The sequence below is a fragment of the Poecilia reticulata genome, linkage group LG12 (assembly GCF_000633615.1).
Source record: "Poecilia reticulata strain Guanapo linkage group LG12, Guppy_female_1.0+MT, whole genome shotgun sequence".
NCBI lineage: Eukaryota > Metazoa > Chordata > Actinopteri > Cyprinodontiformes > Poeciliidae > Poecilia > Poecilia reticulata.
Genome location: NC_024342.1, coordinates 5,965,832 through 5,978,215, shown reverse-complemented (window position 1 = coordinate 5,978,215; position 12,384 = coordinate 5,965,832). Strand labels below are relative to the sequence as shown.

The 12,384-nt window shown below is 38.1% G+C and overlaps 1 protein-coding gene across 1 annotated transcript; it reads right to left on the bottom strand.

Moving 5' to 3' along the window:
- Positions 1–1,397: 1,397 nt before the first annotated feature.
- arid6 (AT-rich interaction domain 6) lies at positions 1,398–5,547 on the bottom strand. The gene is made up of 6 exons (XM_017307787.1): positions 5,428–5,547; positions 4,687–4,844; positions 4,093–4,145; positions 3,609–3,706; positions 3,383–3,521; positions 1,398–3,218 (listed from the first exon to the last, which is right to left on the bottom strand). Exons 2-6 carry the CDS (start codon positions 4,829–4,831, stop codon positions 1,884–1,886), a joined length of 1,770 nt encoding a protein of 589 aa, XP_017163276.1. The 5' UTR covers positions 4,832–4,844; positions 5,428–5,547; the 3' UTR covers positions 1,398–1,883.
- Positions 5,548–12,384: the final 6,837 nt, after the last annotated feature.

Genomic DNA, 12,384 nt, shown 5'->3' with positions numbered 1-12,384 from the left:
AGATTGTTTATGTAACATAATATCTTCCTTGAACCATTTGTGTTCTTAAGCTTACAGCTCGGGTTTCATTACAAGAAACTCGGAAATTTTCTGGAACAGAAATGAAACCTGAAGTATAAGCAGGGGACCATGGATTGATGATCAGCAAAGGAACAACTTAATTGAAGTGACAATACAATGCCTGTCAGGACAGGCGTTCATAATCGGGTTCCTTCCGAACACGTCACCAGATCTAACAAAAGAAGTGTTTAACAGCATGAACAGTAAAAGTTTTCTCCTGGTTGCTGCTGCTGCTAATGATTTTAAAGCTCAATTCACTTGACAGATTCTGAAGCGCAGGTCGTAATGGAGTGTGATACGTCTGACACGTCAGCAAACGATGTGCATGCGATACTCAGCGTCTTCGTTACAGTCCAGGGCGTGTCGCCTCTGCCTGCATGTTTTTGTCTCACCACAGATCTGTGCACGTTATCACTTTGGATGATATCCAAAGTATCCAAGGCCCAGACAGTAACCACTAACGTAACAGGTTGCACGTGTCGTGCCAGTGTTCAGACAATAAACAGAAATAATATAAAATAAAAAAAGTGTGCTTGATGCAGAGGAATTTCTTCTTTAAATGTTTCATAAAATATAAAAAAAAAGGTACAGAAATGCTTCCAAGGAATGGGAGGAATTAGATTCTTTAAGGTGTGTATATTAATGTTTGCCATAGTTAGCTAGCATTGTCACACCAATTCAAACTCTTTACACTGTAATTCTTTCGATGGTAATGCTTTCTAAATAAAAAGCTGTTCTGAACACTTTGTCTCAATCTGATTTTGCCTATAAGTCACCAAGATCTTAATCCAGATATTTGCTTCCTTGCATAAAAACCTTTTTTTCTTCTCTCGCTGTGGCTAAATGAAGTGTTGATTTCTATGTATAGCTCTTCCTCGCAGCAAACGAATCAAAGCAACTTCACAGGCTGACCCCCGGAAAAAAAAAAAAAAAATTCCCCTGAGCAATCATGTGGCTGGCAGAAAAATATGCAGTTTTTTTTTTATTGCTTTCTGCAGGCACACACTTCACACAGCCGTCACACAAATATGCAAAGCAAAATAAGAGACAAATGGGGGGGAAAAAAACATTTGTAACAAGTTCTTCATTCCATGAACAAGCCAGTCACATTTTTAATGGAATTTATTTGATTTTCACAATCAAATGTATGTACAAGTCATGTATATTTTACAGGATAATTAAATGTCAATGAAGACATTTTCTTCAAAGCACATTCTGCTACATTGTGCCTTTAATTTAATCTCTGCTGAATTACATTCATTCTTTTTTTATTTCAGACATTTCAACAAAAATACATAGAAAGTTAATATAAAAAAATAGCATTAGGGAAAAATAAAAAGCTTAGTTTAAAAAAATAGACAAAATTAATTTACATCTTTACAGTAAATTCCAAATGTAAAAAAAAATCTCTTTATTTTAAGCAGAATAAAAGAGAGTGAAAATCTTTCACTTCTGAATATGCATGACTTTAATCTCTATTTTCTATTATTTGTTACGACACTGGGTTAATGAAGTATAATAGGAATGATTTCATCTGCAGTTTATTTTATTCAAAGATATTGACAAATGAAACTAATCACTCTTCAGATTAGAAATGGAATAAGAGAATGTTAATGCACACACGTTTTCCCTCATGTTTGTGTCATTAATACTGAAAATCATGCAGATTACAATGTATCCATTGAAAATGCTGACTTTGCCATCCTCCTGTTCTTTGTTAATGGCGCGTAGACGTCGACCGGATGCGCAACGACGCTAATGAGAGGCTTTGAGTCAGTAATGGGAGGCAGCTTAAATGTGGTGTTGGGGTCCTTCCCTGATTGTCATGATGAACTTGAGATGATGGTCTGCAGCTTCCTCATCTCGTCGGTGGTCAGAGGAAACACGGACGTGGGGCTGGAGTTCACCATCAACACGGCTGAAGGCTCCACTTCCAACCTCTGCATCCCTCTCTGCAACAGGTCTTCCATGTAGAACTTGGAAGACTTTCTCGGGGGACTGGATTCGGGTTTCACCGGACTGTGGGGAGCCGTCGTCTCTTTGGAAGAGGCATTCCAGAAATCTGTTGAGTTGAGCTTGTATGGTTTATTGATATCCTGCTGGTCGAGTGCCCAGGCGTTCCGGCCACCTCCGACTTTTCTCGGAAGACCACCAGAAGTCTTGGAGCTGGTGAGGTGGCTCTCCTGGTGGTGATCTGCCCGAGTGTTTGGCATGAGTCCTGGTTTGTTCCTCAGCCTCAGGTCTTCAGCTGAGCTCTGGTGTTGAGGACTACGAGGTGTTTCGTAGCCTGTCGGGAGAACGTCCACATCTGACACACGTTTTTTCCCCCCGGAGACGTCGTCAACGGAGACGGGAAGCTCTTTCGCTTCGGGCAGCTTTGCCGAAGAACCGTAAAACCTGAGCCAGTTACGAACCACGGACAGCGGCACTTCAATTTCCATCTTGCCTTCCTCGCCTTTGGGTATCCTATGCAGAACGTGACTGAGATTGAAACCCTCCGCTTCCATCCTGGCCTCTCTGTCCTCTGGCGGTTGGACTGGAAAGTCTGCTTTCAGAGAGCCGACTTTCGGTGTCGTCTCAAGGACGCCTTTGTTTGGCTCCGGCGTCAGAGCAGAAATGAATATAGGGCTGTCTGAGGGCGTCCGGGCTTGGACATCAGCATCGCTGCTCTCTTTCTTCTCGGACTCAGAGAGGGTTGTGACACCTTCGCTGGACTCCTGCATCTCGCTTCCGTCGCTTCTTACTACGCCTGCGCTAAGGGGGTTGTAGAGCGTGGAGGGCTTGTTCAGAAACTTTGGGGTCTTGCTGGACGAAGGTGGGCCGAACGACGAGGGAGGGTCAGTGTCGGTGTGGGGCTCTCGAGCTGGAGCTTTCGTGCTCAGGTTCAGGGGTTCAGAGGTTGACAATCCAGTTGAGTCCTTGTACTCCTTCGCCAGCCTACGCAACTGATCTAGAGACTGGCTGACCATGTTGACCGGATCCTGAGGAGTCGGGTGGGAAGGGAGACGTGGGACTTTCGGAGAGGGGGGGATATTTGGTGGTATTACAGCCGGCACAAAAGGTGGCAGAAGTGGATGAGCTGGCCACCCAGTTGGGTAGTAATGGAAAGGTAGAGAGTAGATATTTCCATGTGGGTCCGACTGGAAGCAGGGGGTTAGCTGAGGGGGAAAATCAGAGATTATCTTAGTGAGACTCCTTTCTCTTGTCTGTAAATTAAGAAGTAAGCCTTCATAGTTCAGTGAATTATTCCTTGCATTAGAACCACTTTATTCACATCATAAGCTTATAAAATACAGCTAAAAATGACAGAAATGTAACCAACCGGTGACAGCGGTAAGAGCCCACGTTTGAGCGGCCTATGGCCTAGATTGTCTTTGGGGTCGTGGTAGGGCCTCGTCTGATGTTGCGGCATGGAGCTCATCAATATGCCTTTCAGCTGACACTCGTAAGGCAGAAGCAACCTAAACAAATGGGGACCGAGTCAGACGAAAGCTTCCAGCGAGAGAAAACCACCCGGTCGTACTGCTCTCGCAGATAACCGCACTCACTTTTCATAGTGTCTGCGTGTGCAGGTGGCTGCACTTGTGCTTCGCGGGTTTCCTCCCAGCGTGTTGTAAACCCGTTTCCAGAGCTGATGAGACGTCACCTGGAGTGTAGAGGAGAGATTAATTTGTGTTTGTTTGTCTGGAAACGGCATTAAAACACAGAAATGCACCAAAACAGTTTTACTAAAAAAAAGAAGTAAGGGTTTAGTGCAAACAATATCTACCACTACAAATAACTAAGTGGTAGTTATTTGTAGAACATAGAATAGATGTTCCATTCAGACATCTATAATAAATGTGTCTTCATAAATTTGACATTAAAAGATGCTGTAAGGCAAAATTGAAAATAAAAAAATAAGGCTAGTTTTTGTTTAGAAAATTCAGCAATACTTATAAACATAGCTTAACCTTATACATCATTTAATCTACTTCTATAAAAATGATGATTATACCATGTATGATATATATATTTATATAAAAAAATTACCTGATGGTAGCCACCCAAGTCGTTGACAGTCTTGAACATCAAAAATAAATCAACTGGAAAGCAAAAACAAATAAAAACATGAATATATATTATAATTATTACTCAAAAGTAAAATCAATGTATTTGTCATTTATTGCAATTCAGTTATTTTTTTCATATTTGATTGCTTAAGACCATTTTTCCCCTTTCTTGATTTTGAGATCATGCAAAGTGTTATATTCACAGGGAGAAAAAAATACACCACATAAAACATTCAGTAGGATTATTCTTTGAAAATATTTCTTAATTCATAGAGGTACTCAAATGTTTTTAGCTAAACAATTTAGCAATATGAAACACATATATTGATCTAAATTCCTCTAATAACTATTTCAACACCAAATCTCACATCTTGATGTGTAGGATGTTTCCTAAGATCGTTTTTACTCGATCTGACATTTGAGATGTTTGTTGACAATATATCAAACAAACGCAGCTGGAATGCGATGCACTTGAATTATGTCATGATGTTACAACGGTATGTAATTTAAATTTTTTTTAAAGACACTGAGGGCTTATTGACATTCGTCTCAACACGTTTTCGCGGATAMTTACTTTGCTTGAAGCCCAGATTGGGGATCCTCTCTATCGGCGTGTCTCGCTTCTTCATGAAAAGGTAAAGATTTTTCAGGAACTGCTCCTCCGTGATCTCCTCCATCGGCTTTTTGGTGCTCTCGTCTTGGACTTCCACCTGCGCCATTTTCACTTGCAACCTGAAAACAGTAATAAACAAGATTTTTTTTTTAGGAGAGCAAATTTAAGATTTTTTTTTTATTTTCCATTTTATTTCGAGATGTCATCCCAATGAGCTTTCTCCCGTTGTTCTCAAATGTATCGGGATGAACAGCTTTACTTCAACACCTCGATAAATCGATGCAACCCGGCCACATCGTGTCGATACTCAAACTTTTACTAATCTCAGCAGCGCGAGCGACTCACAGCATCGGCACGAGGCGTAAACACGGCATGCTTTCAATGCGTCCTTTATCCACTTAGTCAAATCTGTTTCCTTATTTGTCAATTACAGCACCAAATTGTTAGTTAGAATATATATTAAAATATTAGAACAGACATTATTTAAGCTAATTAAAGATCGTTCTGTTCCATTTTTATCCATAATGCAAAACTAAATGTTCTAAGAGTTTTTCTTTCGTGGCATCTAAATAAAATCACTCAATAACAAAGATGAAGGGTGACCAGAAAAATCGACAAACATGATAAATTTTTTTTTTTTAAAAATCAAAATTAAATATCATGAGATAATTATGTCTGGATTTAAACCAAAGTATCTCTTACCTTTTGTTCTCCAGAAGACGATAAATTTGGAAAGGCTTATCTCATCGCCCTGACCGTCAGAGAACAAGCCGAGAAGCCCGTGTGGGTTAAAGATCCCGCAGGAAGTTTAAAATACAACTTGGATCAGGCCGGAGGTTATTAAGGCCCCTGTCACGTCAGTCGCGCATTTGTCCCTTGAGACTTTGTGACAAAGTGATAAAGTAGCAGAAAGGAGGTGTTTACTTTAACAACTTCCTGCTGAGATTCGAATTGTCCGACCAGTTCGACTCGTTCCGGAGTTATGTGACCAGAAAAAAAAACAAACATAATAGAATTAATCATAACTCGGGACAGTGAAAAAATTGCTCCCATCATATTTTCTATTCAGACATATCTATATCTGTAATTACTATTATGTTTTATTTAATCACATATGACATATTGCATAACCTTTCATAGACATTCCAGTGTGTTTGGCCTTTAACAGGAAAGCGGTTCAGCAAAGGGAATAGCATCAAAAATCATCTTATCAGGACATCAAATCAATGTTTTGCATTTCTCAGAAACACAACTTTCTAAATGTGCGAAGATGTTGAAACATATTGTACAAATCTACTGACATGTACGTCGCTTGAGTTAATTTTGCACAACAACGGGTTCCTTGTGTTGAATTAGGCTGCTAAAATTGATTCTCAAATAATCTGCTGCATCAGAACCAGTTTATGGGGCTCATGGGGATTCTTCCTGCTCAAATACCTACCTACTATAACCAGGCAGAACATTATCTCTGAACGCACAAGAAGTTGAGCTTCGTAGCGATGGGCTACAGCAGCAGAAGACCCCAACGGGTGTCACTCCTGCCAACCAGGAAACGGGAAATTAAGGCCCCTGTTTTTATAGGCACACTATAGCCGGGCGATGACAGATTGGAAAAACATTGCCTGAAACACCTGAGATTTGATATCATCTGTAGATAGCAGGTCAAAACCTCCTCCAAGAAATCATGAGTGCATGCTGGCTGGTAGCAAACGCTTTGGCTGGTAATGGAGACTAATGGTGAGGAGGGTATAGCACACTAAAGTAACAACTGATCCAGAACTATGTCACACTAAATCACAAAAAGCTCAAATAATCTCAAACTGGTTTCTTAAGCATGACTTTGCCCATACTCCCATGACCACCAGTCATCCAAAAAAGACCTCAATCCAAACAAGACCATTTGCAATGTAGTGAGATGGGAGATTGGAATTGCGTAGATTGGAATTACAAAAATAAATTGGCTTAATGGCAATTAAAAAAAAACATGTTTTTCAATTAAACTGTAGGATAAGGTGTTTTTTTGACTTGTATTGACATTAGCATATTTCACAAAATTGCAATGGGAGCACTCTTTACATCATGAGTCAGACGATCAACAAACGCCTTCTTCGGGAAAGACGAAGGCGACTGGAAGTGTTAGGAGGATGATGGCACAGCATGTTTTTTAACGACTTATCCTGTGAACAACCGTATTCACGTGTGATTTTAATTGTGTTTCTTATTTACATAAATTGTGAGATTGTGTTTTTTGAACATTAGCGGAATATTGTCAAACGTTTCGCAGCACATTTGTAAAGGGAACGCAGCTAGTGCTGTGGAGCGAACGGCTCTGCAACAACTGTGTGATGCCATCACGTCAGTTTGGACCAAAACCGCCGAATGTTTCTGACATCTTGTTGAATAATTAAAGAACAAAGACCAACCCAGCAGTAACTGTTGTGTGTCTGAAAAAGTGGTTCATACGAGTTCAGATTTAGATTTCACTCTATTGGGAGCAAAACATATGACCTTGACATAAGACCAAAGTAGAAGAAAATGAACTTGAACTAAACTAAGCTCTCAAAATAACTGACCTTTCTGGCTGATGAAAAATGCTGATGATTATCCATAAGGAAGAAGGAAGTATGAAGTTGGCAAAAATATTTCTGGAGTTTTTATTTGTTTACATCCTCCCCCCCAGGAGTTTGTGCTGTTTACTTTGTCACAACTGGAACATTCAAAAAGTGTTTTGATAGCATGTAGTTTAGGTTTTGGGTATCTCTTTAAATCTCATACAATGCAGAAGAAGACAACATATTTGTCATTTAGAAAATAACTAAGGTCATGATTAGTCTATCATGTATGCAATATGTATTTGTAGTCAGTGTTTCAGAATAATGAAATGTTCCTTACATATTATTATAACTATATTATCACAGTAAATGATTGTAAAAACTATATATATATATATATATATATATATATATATGTATTGTATTTTGATTATTTCACAAATCCACACAAATTATTTAGTACAGAAATGTAATTCAGATGGAAACTAATGGAATATCAAAATCTGAAAAGTGTACCGTGTATTTACAGCCCATAACTTAGAATATTGCTTTAAAAAGTTAAACATTTATTTCAGAAATGTTATTACTGAGTGCAACACATTTTAAAGAATAATTGGACACAGATGGATGTTTGAAAACCTTTTACTGTTATGGTCATTTCTCACTTACAGGTAACAAAAACATGATATTTAAAAATTAAAATATAACATCAGCCTAAGAGAAAAAAACCTCAAACACTTAAGTATGGTTAATATATTTTTAAAGATTGTTTTCAAAAGGAACATTTTGTCTGATAAATGGTTTGAACACGTATTCTAATTTACTTAATATACCTGCATATTTAACCACCTGTAACTACAACGTTCTCAGTCTTTTGAGTGAAGCCAGTCAAGCTCCATTAAATTTTCTGAAAGCAAACAGGATCATGAAAACTTTCCAAATGTCACAAAGTTTTTCACTTGTAAAAACAACCCACAGCCCAGCCTAATGGGAACCAGAAAACCAAAAACAATGAATTTAAGGTTGGAGTTCAAATCCACAGATGTCCAGAGTGAAAGGTTCTACCAGGAAGTTCAATTCAGAATAAACTCTTGCATTTGTCCGGCACCGTGGTAGGAATCCGAAGGGTGGGGCGCCGTCCCTGTCAAAACACCGCTGCTACACCGAGCTGAACCTGCAACGATGTAAATATAGAAACCAGAAAACTGGATGAGTCGAACGGGTGAAATCTGTTTGCTTTAATCCTCTAAAGCTCCTCTGTCAAATCAGCATTGTGAAAGCATTCTATGGTAATTAGGGTTTGTTTTATTTTTTTTCCTGAATTTGTATTATGCAATTTGCATGCTGTAACATCGGTGATATTTGTGGATAAACTAGACACATTGGGGGGAAAGAACTGGAGGAAGTGGCTCAGTCTTAAACCCCATCAGAGATCCTCTGACTGGTTTCAGTGGGTGTGAAAGTTACGGTAAAGATACTGCTTCTTTTGTCTGTCGGCAACAGAATCAATATTCAGCCGACAACACAAACTGAGCCCCAAATTGAATTAAACAGTAAAAGTGGATGGACTAATGGATCAGAATCAAAAAACACAAATTTACTGGGAAAATAAAGGAAACTCGATTGCTGCATGCAAAAGAAAGATTTGATTAAATGCTTTTAAAACATGTTTTTGCTCCGTCAAGGTCCAAGTCGGTATCAGCGGAGGGTAACTTTGAATAAAAATGCTACAATTGCGCTACATTAACATTAACAAAATAATTTAAGCAAACAAAAAAGTTATATATACCTTGCATTGCTGGTGCTGAAATTTACAGCAATTTTCAAGAAGTCATTATATTAACATAGTTTACTCTGGTAAAATTACAACTTTAGTCTGGTAATACTTTGTTTTTGTAATATTGACTTTATTCACAAAATTTTATTTTTTGCTTATACTATTTCTGTTATAACAATTTATTTTCTTTTTTTTTCTTTACTTTATTCATGTGCGAGTTCATTCTTGTAATGCCGTGGCTTTATTCTCGTAATTTTCAGACTTTATTTTCATTATTTTAGTTTTTTAATCTTAAATTTTTTATTTTTAGCATGGCCATATTTTCAAGAAACTAAAGTTTTGAAAATACATTCCCAGCTCCTGTTTGTGATTTATTGGCAGGCTTAGTTTTTAATCTGGCCCAAACATCGACTCAGTTTGTTCCTCTAAACGTTGTGAAGCAAAAACAAACCCCAGTCACGGCAGCACAGCCTGTCACAGTAAAGGTAAAAGGACTTTAAACTGGAAAAATTATGTAAGAGAAATATTACAGTTTTGAAATCTCAACTTAAGACTTTTTTTTTTTTTTAAACATGCCAACGACTGGCGTAGGGGCCTAATCTCTACCAACGATAGCTCAGGGAAGTCTTAAGTGTGAAAACAAAGATGTGAAGATGAAATCTTATACCACATTTCCTTATTCTCTTTTTTTTTTTTTTTTTTTTTTTAGTTTTCATTTCTATTTGGAAAGGAATTGAGTGGAATTTCCCAGCAGCCACGTTTATAAAATTGCTGGACTGCGAGAGTTAATGGCGAGTTAAAAGGTCGGACATTCCTTGCACCATTTGAACGGGACGGATCTATACAATGGTGCCTATTGATATGGGCTCTTACCACCACTTTCTATGTTAGACTGGAAAGGGGACCTCTTGCAGATATCCGTTGCTTAAGCCTATTGCAATCAAACAACAAACACACCATCTACAAGAAAATTGTAAAATATGCATCTTCTTTGTGTTGCAGAATGAGACACAATGGCTCCCTGTTAAAATACGGCATGTTTACACATGTCAGGCTGGATGTAGGTCTACCTTAGAAAATGTGATGTTTGTATATCAATAAATCACAACCAACTCGTCGGTCACGCTATGTCAACCGTGACAAAAAATGTTGTCTTGTCACAGCAAAGCCTCTGAGTGACAAATGAAGGACACAATGAAACTGGAACACATGAATGCAACGTATTCTTTGCTGATCATATTGTAACAAAGTTATCTTAAGCTACAAAAAAAAAAAAAGATGCACATGCCCAAGAGAACACATCAAAGTAGGTTCCAACCTGACGTTTTAACACGGTCCCCTTAAAAATTCAAAAGAAGACGGATTCTTTTTTAAAACATTTGTCAGCAGGAGTTCCTCCCCCCCACCCCCACCTTTCGCTTGACCTAAATTGTTCAAGTCGAGGTTAAAAATAACTGAGCAGTTATGTAAAGCTGGAATTCGTTGTCCAAGATTAATTTTTATTTTGTTTTGTTTCATGAAAATCTAGGATAAAACTTGCAAAGGGATGCTAAATGGGAGGGTATTATGTATTTTCCAGTCACATGCTGCCATTTTATATGGCAATCAAGCAAATATGTTAACTTTAGTTGTCATAAAAAATTCAGTTTATATCAAGAACAATTTAAAAGAAACATAACTTTGCGTCATAAAAATATCTGATTGCTTTGAAACTGGACTCCGTCTCTTACAGAACCTCCAAACAGAAAATTGGAAAATCATGGAAAAGCACAAATATCTTTGTGACCTTCAGTTCAGAAAATGAAATTCATGCATTATGTGGGCTCTTACACATGAAGCTAAATGTGCCAAGTGTTTATTACTTGTTAGCTTAGTGATTACAGATTATGAAAAACCCAAAAAGTCAATGTCTTGGAAAATTAGAACATTATTGTGAAAAAGTGAAACTTGTGGTGACGCCCTAATTAGCTAAATAAGACAAAACACCTGCAGGGGATTCCTGACTCTGAATCACAGGTGTCAAACTCCAGTGCTTGAGGGCTGCTGTCTTACAACTTTGAGGTCTTTCTGTTAACGCACCTGATTACGAAAGTTAGGTTATTAGGAGCCTTAGGAGGTAATCTGTTTACTTTAAAATATATTTTTCCCTGCCTTAATTATTACAGAGAACTTGAATGTTGGGGGTTTTGATGAGCTATCTGCCACTATTGTCAAATTAAAATGTGAATAATCTATATACTATACACGTTTCACTTTATGGAATGTGTGAAAACAATGTTGCATTTTTTTCAAAATATTGACCTTTGTTCTCTTTTGTCCAATTTTCTCCCGCAGTGGAGAAAAGTTTCGAGTCCTTCCAGGATTTCAGCCTCGCAAAACTCCTCAGACTTGGAAATGTCATTCTGATGGTAAGTTGTTGTTTTATTAATGCATCGTAAATCTGATTTAAACTTCTTTTTTTTAAATTCATGGTTTGAATAATACAAATTGGCAAAGTTTTGACAGTCCTGGTGAACAGACTGTGGTTTTATGTCCCTAACACGTTTCCTCTTACAGCAGCAAGAACATTGGATGTCAGCAAAACTTACTTGTTGCTAAGTGCAATCTGCAGTTTCCATCGTCATTGCTCCATCTGTCCTTCTCTAAAGCTTCACGGTTGTTCCTGTGGATTCTCTACCACACATGGGATCATATTATTATTGTCCCAAAAAGGTGCAACTCAACTTCTCATTTCTGCTGTCTTGCAGTTTGTACTGAAATAACTGCAGCAGAAGGAAGTCCTCAACCTTTGAGTAGTAATGTGTGTCCCTTTAACTATTCCAGACTTCAGTAGTCTCAGATCACATTGTGCCCCAAACTCAAAATTAGTCAGGTTTAATTTACAGGAAAATTACATTAGAACAATAATTTTACAGCCAATATTATTTGTGTTGTCATTATACTCTGCTTAGTTAACTAATAAGTAAGTGCTTGCACACTTAACAGGGATGATCAGTCCTAAAAGACGACCTTTTTTTTTTTTTTTTTTACTCTTTGTTTCTGGCAGACTGCGTTTCTGCATTCCTGAAATAACTTCTCCTGATATGTCTTCCATTTTGACCGTCTTCTCTTGATGCACCACTCTGCCTGTCTTTGTGTACAGTGGAAAGAACGGAGCCATTTAGGGACCAATTCATGCCTCTGGTCACGAAACACATGAACTGACAAACAGACGGTGCCACGTTTGGACCAGAGACTGTCAAGATTTTAAAGTGAGAATAATTGGGAAGTTGCAGGAACATAATCAATCTACCAATCCAAACATCCGTCTATTATATTCTACTTTGGTCA

What these genes read in the sequence shown, in the direction of transcription:
- arid6 (XM_017307787.1), bottom strand. Translation starts at nt 4,831, where the DNA reads ATGGCGCAGGTGGAAGTCCAAGACGAGAGCACCAAAAAGCCGATGGAG. An exon ending in ACACGCAGACACTATGAAAA is followed by an intron (nt 3,522 to 3,608) that starts GTGAGTGCGGTT and finishes CCATTTGTTTAG; the next exon opens with GTTGCTTCTGCCTTACGAGT. An exon ending in GGCTCTTACCGCTGTCACCG is followed by an intron (nt 3,219 to 3,382) that starts GTTGGTTACATT and finishes TTTCCCCCTCAG; the next exon opens with CTAACCCCCTGCTTCCAGTC.